Genomic DNA, 12567 nt, shown 5'->3' with positions numbered 1-12567 from the left:
TACCCAATGTTGATTTGAAATTTAACATGCATTTTGCCCAATATGGAGGAAAAATTACTGAAGAAACATGCTGTTCCCTTTGTACCCAATATTGAGTAGATTTTACTCAATTATGTACTTTATAAGGGGCCCCTCTCACAAGCTCTGCTTCTATGGGGTCCCAAACCTATCATGTATTATATTTTTTTGTTAAACTATGTAATATGTCTTTTGTTTCTTGATTGGTTTGAATAAATTCGAAATTGAACTTGAATTCTTTTTAGAGAGTGTAAAGATCTTATCAATAAACATTAATGAATAGATACATTTATTGATAAATTGTAGGAATGAAATGAATAGATTGACAGTAATTACAATTACAAAACTACAAAATTCAACTGCTGGTATGATATACCTGACGAATTTTACATACACGGAACGGGCCTTATTTCAAGATATTTTGCCACATGCTGATGCATTCGAACGCATTTTCGATTCAATTTTATTAAAAACCATGCTCATTAAACACGAAATATTGTAACAATCTGGAGAATACGGAAACGTTAAGATTTTTTGGGGGGAAAAGTAATGTACATACGTGCATTTGTACGAGTACGAATTTAAATCGTTAACAGTCATTAAATAACAAAATTATGAAGATGAGAAAATTGCTTCTTCAATACAATTCATCGTACTAAAATCGACTTCGGAATGTTTTGGGGATTGTAGTAGTCTTAATCGAAATATGTGCTATACAAAGGCCTATTATTATTAGGCCTACCATAAAAAGTTAAGTCTTGGTAAAAAAACATTTTGCTGCGACTATACCAGCAACAAAATTCATGCAGCATTTTTTTTTTTTGTTATCATGTAGATTTCGAATCATATTTTTTGTCTTTTTTCATGCTTATTTAGTTTTTTTCCCTCATGATTTGGAAGTATCATTTTATACTGAAAATGACGTTTGTAATAAGCCTTCTGACTTTAATTGATATGGAAAGCTTAGAGCATTGAACGCGTGGCTATCTCAAACCATCTCTTTTCCTTGGAAGTTCAACATAGGATGAATGGCCAATTTAAGGATTAATAGCGATGTTTACGCTTTACTAATGACGTTATAAAATCAAGTAAATTACCCGCGTGGTTAAGGTAGCTAGCGCAACTACCATGCATTGCTGTGATGTGTGATTTAATCTTCTTGTGCTTTTGTTGCCGATGTATAGGATAAAAACCCTCAGGTTATGTGGGCTGGGTCATGTTCTTGACTGGAAGCCATCACCCATAGCGAATGACTGGTTTCAGGCATCATCAAAGTGATACACTCCTCTCTATACACAGCGCCAAATTCTTTATCGTTAAACAATGCCCTATCCAATTTGCGGATCAGATCCCTTTGTTAGCGATCTCCGCGGTTTTACGCGCATAGGCCCGATTGTGAAGGTGCGTGCCTCGTAGCAATAAAAATATGGTCTCGAAATTTCACCAAAGATAATTGGTTTTTAGACACAAGATTAGCAAGGATGGGACTCCTGATCAATCGGATGAGCTCTGCAGTCAAATGGGTTCGTATTTAACTGTTCGTAATGAGATCATGGTTTTTTTAACCGCTATGAACCCAGATAACGGCATGATAAGGGTAACATCACACGTTATCAGATGCATACTTGTACACACTTAGATCCGCGGAACTTTATTTTGTGTTTCTCACATTCATCAATAGGTACATAACATCTGATTCGCACTGCAATCTTCAGGACAATTTGGAGGTCTATTTTCAAACATGAAAAGAGAAAGAATTTGTTTATTGACGCCGTTTTGGTAGTAATTGATTCTCTGGTTATTTCAAGAATTATCTGCCCATGATGATTCGACCAAGACCTTACCACTTTCCTTCAGAAACTGTAAAAATCATTCGATTAAATGCAATCAATGAACTGCCAGCATAGTTCAACAGAACTACTGTCAGTCATTGTTTTGACCCGATTTATCCGGACTCTTCTTCCGCTCCTGCAAATCTTAAGACTTTAAAATTGCTCGAAGGGTTATTTGGTAAACACCTTTGCGCCAGTGAAAAACGGTAAGGCTTAAAACAATCAGCGCAAACGCCGAGTGTTCTTATCCTTATCCATGTTTTGATTAGAGGGCCGTTAAATGGCCATTTTGAGCTTACTCAATCATGCTAAATATTATGAGAAGATTTGGAAAAGCCTTGGTATTTGGTGCTTCCACCAAATGACTACGCAGAGCTAACAAAGGCCCAAAGGCGACAACCTTCCACCCCCTCGAAGCACTTTTCTGGAATCCTCAAAACAGGAGTGAAAGTTTATTTCAAATAAAGGGGTATTCTGTTATTTTATGTATTGTATATTTTTGTTCATGATATACGATTTTAATTCATCTTGAGTTTTCATCAGTTACGCGCGGACGGTTTTAGTTATAACAAATTGGAAGCACACAATTTTTCCCTGTTTAAAGGCAAACAGACTTGTTAATGGTCAGTGATTTTTACGATTTCACGAGCCACCTGAAACGCGTGAAAAGATAAAAACTGTCATTTGACATTTCAAGTTCTCAAGAATTTACACTTCAACAGCTATATATATATATATATATATATATATAATTAACCTTGATGATCGTTAGACTATACGTTAAAAACTAGTCCACTTTGCCCCTTTATTATAAAAGCAACTATTGTACTCTGCTCTTCACATACTATGACACAAAATAGAACTGGTAATTTATTTCCTGATGCATTCGTAACATTCTCGAGGTTTTCTGTATACGAGTATCCCTTTATAATGGCACTAGTATACAGATAGGGCTTTAGAGTTTGAGACTGCTGACCTCAAAGGAAATCTGGTCCTTTTTTATTCAAAAGTTATATCTACACGATTCCCTTTGGCAGTTTGCATCTAATTGATTGAATGTCTTACCAACTGGACCTATAACTATAGTCATTCCAAGATTATATTCCATTTAAAGTTCCGGCTTGTTCACCCCTCAGGGGAGGGGTTATGTACAATTCATATTCATTTATAGATGGGACACATATAAACGGCATAGATCAATAAGTGATCTAATGTATCTCGTTCTTTTACCTTATTTCCATATTTTCTAATGTACTGCATCCTTTTCATGTTCAAAAGTATAATAAATAGTAGAAAGAATTATAAAAATATAATAATAATAATAATGATAATAATAGCAGTGATAATAATAATGATGATTATAGGGCCGAATACTTAAAATGATAATGAAAAAAAAAGTGTCACAAGGTTGTCATCGCATTTCTCAGAGTTAAAATGAATAAAATGTTCAACAAAGTAAATAACTCGCAGACTTAATACGTAACGTGTATATGTTATTTTTATGGTTTGCTTTTATAAAATCACCATGATGTGGTCGTTATGATTACCAAGACTACCCCCTCCCTCGCCAAATCAAAGAAAAATCGGGATTTTTGTATGAATCAACTCTTTACGTTGTACAAGTAAGAAACAAATGATTTCTGACCAATGAATTCATAAAGGTGACCAAAACCAGGTTAACCAAATCGTTTCACTGTGCTCACTCTCTATTTTCATTAACTTTAAAAATGACCTCGAAATATTTGAAGTGAACTTTTGTACTAGTATCATATTCTTGCATCGCCTGTCCTTTAACAATTACGGAAGGTCATGGTTAAGAATACTGTTATTTTTCCTGCCTATTATCCTTATTTTAGTCTGCCTGTTTTAAAAAAGCTTCTCATGCACCACCAATTATGCCGGACCAACAAATTCTATCATGCGTGAAGTCCCCGTGAAAAAGCAATTAAGAAAGCAACTATTCCAATTCAATTATGGAAATACAAGTCTCGGATCATGTATTTTGGGTACGTTCCTGCAATTACGAATGAATGAATTATTTGAAAAATATATGTCATAATAAAAAAATAAAAGAAATTAATGACTTGATTTATTAATTTTCAAACAAATCAGAATTTATCAAAAATAATCATTAAAACTGTCGTTTTACAACTATAAAAAGTGTTAAAACATTATACGGAAATAAATGAACACAAATTAATGAATAAATCACCTGAAAATGTATATATAATAGACACTCCAGGAAATATTCATAAAGATTACTTACTTCGAGAGCTACGATCCACGTTGTCCACCCGATATCTTCAAAATTGACTTCATACTGTTCCAGCTGACATTTGGTCCTCCCGGGTCTCCCCGAAGCCCGATTCTCGCCCTCCGTTTCCCTCCTTAAAGCCTTATGCTCCCTACCCACTCCGCTGTTATCAGTCCTAGAGTTTTCCTCTACCGCGGCGGCTACTTCCAACCGCCTCTCTAATTCTATGCTGTTTTGTAACCGCGTCTCTAATCTGTTTGATGCAGTAAAAGCTGAATGTGTTGCGAGTCTGTTCCTGGTTGACCTCCGGGGTGCCACCACACCTTCTGTCCCAAGAGGCATTGCAATGTCCCGCCTCTGTATCATATTGTCATTAAGATACAGCACCAAAAGGGGCTGCTTTTCCGGCCTGTTATCGGCGGGAAATTTAATAAACCGCACCATTCTTTTAATGAGTGCGCTTCGCGCTCTGACTTTGACTTCGAATGTTCTCGTCATGACACTCGTGTTGTCACTACTTAGTCTTGCACTTTGTGCTTTGTTTAAGAACGCCGATGTGACGTTAAATTGTAATAATCCTGAATATGACAAGTGGATTATTCTCTGATCGACAAGGGTCTTTCGTCTCCTCACGTCACCTTTCCTCTCTAATCTGTACACGTGGTAGACTTCAATAATGGCTCGTTTGTCTTCTGATGGTATAGGTTCCCAAGACGATGTTCTTGATTGGCGTTTGTAAAGAACTATCTCAGCAGACACGATGGTTTCACGATCCAATATCCCTCTGATTTCAAACTCGAACGTCTTGCGACCCGATGAACGAGATCCTGTCAGAAAAAAAACAGAAATAGAAATACTGTCAAGAATTTTGCGAAGTACCACATGACCAAATTGTCTAAAGCTATGAATGTGGGAAATCAACCCAGGACTGAAACGAGGTCAAAATACAACCCAAGAATTGTAAAATGTGAAATCTATCCAATGTAGGCCTACTTAATTATCATCAACTTTGGGTTTCCCAATTATTACATGTTGGGACTATTTAGTAAAGCAAGTTGGTAGACTTAAGAGTAGGAAAATAGAGGTCCAAAGACTCAAAGACTAGGACAAAAATAGAATGCTTAATTTGTGTAATGTATCTGTATTTCGAAGTAACTTTCTTAATTGATGGTATTAGTATTAACGCATTGGCTACGCATTGTTTACTTCCAGTCGGCTTTTCACAGGAAACACCTGTTTCCGGTAGGCAGCGCAGGTTAAGTTAAACCTTAGAACATCATCTCTGAGGTATATCTATGATAATCCACAGGGTACAAGAGAGATGTCTGCTTTATGTTCTTCGGTTGACCTTGAATTAGTAATTAGTGTCCAAAGTATAATCAGGTGCCCATAGTCCCCATACCTTCCCTGGCCGAAAGGACAACCCTCTCTCTCTCCAGATAAAGATTTGGTACAATATGTGGTCCACACTTCCACAAGGGAGTCCTGAAATCCTGACCAGGGCCCAGTAACACAAAGTTTAGCGATTAATCGGCTAAATGAAATGGCCTGTCAGAACGATCGTTGCATCCGCAATTTGCTCAGTAGACTGACTTGGAACCAATCAGAATTGTTCTTTCAATAGTCATTAACCATTATGACTCGAACTGGACCAGGACCTCTGTACCCCGGTCCATTACACAAAGGCTTGCAATGGATTCCAAATAATTTTGAATAAAGATTCTGATTGGTTCGTGACCGGTTGATGATGAATATTGGCCATTATCATGTAGGAATTGATTGATTTCAACCGCTTTGAGCCAAGGTCAAGTTGTCCAAGAAAGGATTCTTTACCGAATTTCTTGACCCACTTTGCCGTTGATCTAACCTTCCACCCCGTTCTTGTTGGATTGACTCATGTCTCTTATTTCTCACCATTGTTTTGTCGGTGTATTCTGAAGGTATGTCATTAACTATAGACCTTATGCATTGACGTCTTCAAGAAGCCATCTTTGAGGATGAAGCCGTTGCCTTGCATGCCTTTGTGATATGCAGCTGGCGCATCTCTGACAACTCCGTTCACACGTATTACTATATACTCTGCGGGAGGGCGCGATGATATCATGACTTCCTATGCATAAAGTCTATTGTTCATAATTGCGTCTGCAAGGTGCGCTGTCTTCGTTTTTAATATGACAATCCCACTAGGATAATAGCGTTTATTACGGTTCAGCTAAATGTCACCAATTCACAGCTTTATTCTTTGAATGAATGACTTAAATCTGCATGCCACATAATATTGAAGAATGGGTTCAATAAACAAATGCAATCGTTTGAGACTTAATCGCAGATGACATGACATAATTAGAACTGCCCATGCGGAATGTACACGGAGATTTCATTGACCACATTAACCAATTTAAGCCTAAACAAAACTAACCTTCACCTTCTCTTAAAATTTGAAGTCGGAAAAGGTCGAAACACAAACATTAAGAAAATTATAAACTTTTTTTAATGCCACGAAATTATTCATTTACTTTAAAGAGAAGTAGATTCCCTCTTTCAAAACGCAAACACGATTAATTCCAGGAACATTGTATCAGATTCTTGAAATTACTTTGGCTTAATAATATGTCATTGGCCATTTCGTGTCCAGCAGTATAGAACGGCTAGGTCGGATTTTCTCGTATGGGTTCTTATTCCAAAGCGATTCAATCATCTGTGGTCTCGGTTTTTTTCTTGTGGACCCAGCGATTACATGGTTGGGTTTAGCTGTATTACCTATAGTACAATGGCATGCATGATTTCAGGTCCAAAAGCTGACATTCTGTATGCTAAAGAAAGACCCTTGTGGGTGCCCATATTCCATCGCTCTCTCGAGTTCATATCACCTGATGCACTGAACTTAATACTGATATGTACTGTGCTATCGATTATTTTATGGCACTGGGATAATGGTAATAATTTAGGAGACCTTGACAAGACCCTACTCATCAAGGGGTTTTCCATAGATGTTAGATGTCGTAACTTGATTTGAATATAGCGAGTTTTCGAAATTGCAAAGGGGACGGATTCTATAACATAGTAAATCTACTGAAAATGCCCGTCAAATCGCAATGAACAGTTTAGAGCTCATTGTCGAATATTGGTGAACTTGGAGAGCTGATCGTCGTAAAATTCTGAGCTGGCGAAAAATCAATTACAAACATGACGTTTGTTCAGAGTCCAGGGCGACACTGCTGTTTTTTAATCACCGAGCCTTGCCAAAGGCCGCTTTGTCATGAAGGGCTTTTGGCAGATTCTCAAAGCTCAAAAAAGCGTCTACGTAGTGGTTGTGGGAACTACCTCGAAAGACTTCCCGGACAGTGGGTGTTTACGTAATGCAACGCCACGCAACGCATCAGTAACAATATGACCATCGGTTGCGTATGTCAGTAATCATGGAACAGATTGAATAATCTTACTTTACACGTAGACGGATTCACATGGAATTAGACGCTATTATTCCATTATACTGCTACAGTCGAAACTGAGATTTGGGAACTATATTTAGTGCGAGTTAAGCATTCACTTAATATGATAACTTGATGTATACTGGAAGAAAGACACCAAATAAATTAATTCCGAAAGCTTTGGAGGTCATGGGTCTTGAACAGTGTCATTAGAATCAGCTCACTGGCTTGAACTCTATTAAAGTCCTAAGCTGGACCCGCTGGAGCTTATACATTTTATTTGCATCCGTGTAATAGACGGGTTTTTAGTTCTTCGTACTTCGACCCAGTGGTAAAATTTTACTTACTTAGTGATAAGGAAAGAAGGTCTCTAGATAATGAATCTTGGATGGAGTGAGAGATCGTTTTGATAGTTTTTGTTCGAGCTCTTTCATGAATTTAAAAAAACATCCCGAGAAACATGATGCATGATGCTAAGAACAGGCCATGCGTCAGTAGAAGACGTTAACATCCCCATGACTATAATATAACATAACTCTTATTTACTGAGCAATGTTGTTGTGATTCACTTTTTAATCCCATGCTTCTAGATGTATCAGAGGATCGGATCGGATTTCAGAATACAGAAATAATCCTGCCCGAAAGACACGATTTTGTCACTTTTCTTGTACAACCGTACAAGGTGAACCTGAAGGTCTCACAATGGCTTAAGTGAAACTTAAAAGAAAAAGTTGATAAGGTTTGATCTATTATGTTTCAAAGTGTTTTTCAGAGCAGAAGTAATGGGTTCCATGATGGCAGTATCCTTGGTTATGATCATGTAAATGAGTTGCAGGCTTGTGTTTTATAGGGCTTAATGTGTTGTTTTCGTGTAAAAAAAGGTTGTTGATTTTTCAGGGTCCAGTAACTCAAAGAATATCAATTTCTCGTAGGCTTGATTTGTACGATCAATTGTACATTGTAGCCAATGCAATCAATCGTAAAAGAATCTTGTACGACGATTGCTAAGCATTAAGGTTCCGGGCTCTGGTCCTTGAAAAGGATTTTCATCATGTTCCTGGATGGTATACATCGGGGAGACTTGCTTTCTATAAATCTTAACAATATATATAGCTTTTTGATAAGCGCAACGGGATAATTAAGAGTGCGAATTGGGCTACTTAGCAAACTGGTTTATTGTTATTTAGGAAAGCTGGATATAACCTAAGCGGTTCATCCGCTTCCATATACTTTCACGCATGAAAAAAGTCGAGGAAACCCAGCATATGTACCGACTTTCGAATTTAAGACCCGACCTTGTCCATACAAGTTTATAATCTCAACCCAGATTTGTTAGATGACGATTTTTTCGACACAGCTACCAAATCTTGCTATGCCAAAAACGAAATGGATTCCAATATAATTATGTAATCTAAAAGAGACGTTTGGATCTCTGTAAATTTTCATCTAGGAAGGAATAATTAGGAGAAATCAATTTTCAAGTGGAATTGATTTCTGGTAACTGAAGGAAGAATAATCAGTGTCCACTATCTCGCTAATTACCATCTCGGACGAAAGTGTGACAGTTATGGCTAAACGTAATCGTATCATAGAAACCATGGTTTCTAATCAGGGTAATATATTTTTATAAACAAATTTCGACGTCTTGCTCCTCTGTTTAGTCAACGAGATGATTTAAAGTGATCGATTTAAAATAACTATCAGCGAATTCAACTGGGAGCACTGTGGAAAAGCTAAATCCTAGAGTAAATCCACACACATTTTTTTTTGTAAAAAAATTGGTATGGACGCTCTGTCGATGACAAACAAATTTCAGGTTGCCTTTGTGGTACCGAACTGCTTTTATTCTGGAAGATCAGAGTCACTCAAGCCCATTTAGCAAGTAACTGAGAGGGATCATACTTGATTATAGGGTAAATGACTTCTTAATGATCTTATTATTTCTGGTTATGTATCTCGGGGGGGGTTACTCACGACAAATTTACAACGAAAAACCTTGTTGACACTTTTCAGCAGAAGTCAATAAACATCTCTTCTTTTTTTAGTCTCACACGCGTACGAATCGATGTCTTGACCACGTTTCGTGAAACAATATTCATTTAATGGTTATCGAATTTCAATTAAACTGCATGTACAATAGTTCAATTATTACAGAATAGTAGAAAATCATATCACTTCATAAAATTCATGATAAGGCAGTGTTGGAATTCAGTATTAATTTAAAAAAAATGATAGGCTTTTAACATATATGAATATTAATTACACTTATCTATTTCATCATGTTCATTTACTATTTTATGTTGTCAGCTTTCGAAAGAAAAGCCAAAATAAGAAAGAATGCCAAATTAACCCATTACCTACTGAATTATGTTATTCCCATAGGCTTTGTTCAGGAACGAAAAGGTTGCAGTAGTCAACGGGTTAAACAGTAAATTCCTTGGAAATGATACTTAAATAGATCAGGCTCTTTCTTGGTACTTAAGTTGGTAAGTGTTCTTTATAGTCATTATCTTCCTTCATGCTTCCATTTCTTCAAAGAAATAGATACCCTCAGAGAGTTAAGGCATTTCCTCCGATTGCTGTATTGTGTGTATACAGCAATCGAACCACTGTGACTCTTTCAGTAATTGCAAGGACGGCTTTGTATTTTACAATAAAATATAGATAATTCCATTCATAAGTATGTTAACAGTGAAGTAGGGCAATAACCTTATCATTTGATATGGCATGTCTTTGCAGCAGAATATGCACTCTTTTGTGCCACCATTGAAACTATCAGCAGCCAAAAAAACGCAACTTTTAAAATGAAATTGCTTTCGATCTGAATTTTAGAGAAAAGCTGGAGAATGACCTTTAAATTTTGCAATTGTTGCGATACAAAGCTGAAATATTAATATCAAACTTTGATAGAGTGCTCTTGAAATTAACCATGATTAGTATGGTTATGATGATGTTGTGTGGCATAAGCATATCGTGCGAGTAATTAACCGTGAACTATACCATTATCTCATATCAGATAAAACTAATTGATACAAAACGATTAATGGTCTTGCTCTTTCAGAACCAGGATCGTAACGTGTCAGGAACCATCACAGCTATCATCCACAACCTCAAGGTTGACCCCGAGAGTTCATAAACAACCTCTTTTTCAATCGTTCTAACCAGCGCGATCAAATGAATCAATTATTATCCCAAAAAGCATATCAATTGGTGTAAGATTTTATCTGGGGTTGGCGCTCAATGGGTAGAGTCCTAATTTGATTTTATCGTATGTTCCTTTTCTGTCGCAGCAATTTTCAATCTTGGTATATCTTGCTAATGGCTATCATTAGCGAAATTGACCCTAACAAGAGATCTACTAAAAACTTTAGGTGGGGATTTTCACGTTTCACAATCTCATGAATAACGTGCAAATATTTCACACACCTACAAATGTGTTCTCAACTGGAATTTAGTATTTCTTTAATGTCAAAACATTGTGCTGCTACCGTTTCCATTTTAAGGATAAAATATCCATTGTAGTTTCAAGAAGTTTGACTATGCCAACACAACTAGGAATTCACTTCCAAAAACTTTTCAAAGACGTATTGCGCTATATACAACCGTTTAAATGAAATGTGAATTCAACTCATCGTTAGATAAGTGGTTAGCGGGTGGTTGATTAGTTGATTCGTTTGTAATAGGTCACATGTACTAAAGTAGTTTGGTGGATTGTCATGTTTTTTCATTGATTAATTGGCTGATTCCGTGATTGGCTAATGCCATGGAGTGCCCGATGCTTGGGATAGTTGGTTAGGTAAATTGTTAGATGTTTGTTGGGTAGATCATGCAAGATGGTGAGATGGTATGCTGACTGTTTTATTTATTAATTTGTTGGTAGGACACTTAGTTGAATGACACGTTAGATGATTGGTTGGATTGCCAGATTGGTGGACAGACGGATGGTCAGCTGGTTACGTGGTTGGGTTGCTGGTTGGTTATGGTTATATCAATACTTAAGATAGATGGTTAGATGGTAGGTAGACGGATGGACAGTTGGTTTCGTGGTTGAGTTGCTGGTTGGTTATGGTTATATGAATAACTAACATGATTAAGATAGATGTTTGGATGGTAGATAGACGGATGGTCAGTTGGTTTCGTGGTTGAGTTGCTGGTTGGTTATGGTTATATGAATAATTAAGATATATGTTTGGATGGTAGACGGATGGTCAGTTGGTTTTGTTGTTGGGTTGCTGGTTGGTTATGGTTATATGATTAAGATAGATGTTTGGATGGTAGATAGACGGATGGTTAGTTGGTTTTGTTGTTGGGTTGCTGGTTGGTTATGGTTATATGAATAATTAAGATAGATGGTTAGATGGTAGGTAGACGGATGGTCAGTTGGTTTCGTTGTTGGGTTGCTGGTTGGTTAAGGTTAGATGAATAATTAAGACCGACAGAGATGGGGTCGGTCGGTCGGTCGGTCGGTTGGTTGGTTGGTCGGTCGGTCGGTCGGTCGGTCGGTTGGTTGGTTGGTTGGTTGGTTGGTTGGTTGGTTGGTTGGTTGGTTGGTTGGTTGGTTCAGTCCTTCGTTGGTTGGTTCCGTCCTTCGTTGGTTGGTTGATTGGGTTAGGTGGCTGGTTCGGTGGTTGTGTGACAGGTTGGTTGCATGATTGTTTTGACAAATAGATGTTTGATTAGTAGGATTGATGGTTGGATTAATAGTTCGTAGTGTTATCCGTTCGTTTAATAGATGGTTGGTTGTTTTGGAAAGTTGGCTGGCTGGTTGGTTGGTCTGTTGGTTGGTTGTTTGACTATTGCAGGGTTAAATCATCAGTTGGATGTTGATTGGTTCGTTTGCTGGATGTTTCTTTAGATGGTTGCTTAGTTGGTAAGATAGTTACTTCGTTTGTTACTTGGATTGGATGTTGAAAAGTTTGTTGGTTCGATTGTCGGACGCTTTGTTATATGATTGGTTGATCGGATGGTTTGGGGATGTTCGGATGAATGTTATATGATTTGCTGGCTGGTTTGTCAGTAAGTTTTATTGGCA

The 12567-nt window shown here is 37.3% G+C and overlaps 1 protein-coding gene across 1 annotated transcript in view; it reads right to left on the bottom strand.

The window, feature by feature from the left end:
* Nucleotides 1–12567, bottom strand: part of LOC121425254 — a 38218-nt gene that overhangs the window by 10700 nt on the left and 14951 nt on the right. The window contains exon 2 of the mRNA XM_041621273.1: nt 4117–4931. Within this exon, the coding sequence (XP_041477207.1) occupies nt 4117–4931 (815 nt within the window). The remainder of the gene's footprint in view (nt 1–4116; nt 4932–12567) is intronic.

This window comes from Lytechinus variegatus, chromosome 12, assembly GCF_018143015.1.
Source record: "Lytechinus variegatus isolate NC3 chromosome 12, Lvar_3.0, whole genome shotgun sequence".
Taxonomy (NCBI): Eukaryota; Metazoa; Echinodermata; class Echinoidea; order Temnopleuroida; family Toxopneustidae; genus Lytechinus; species Lytechinus variegatus.
This window is presented reverse-complemented; position numbering and strand designations above follow the sequence as displayed.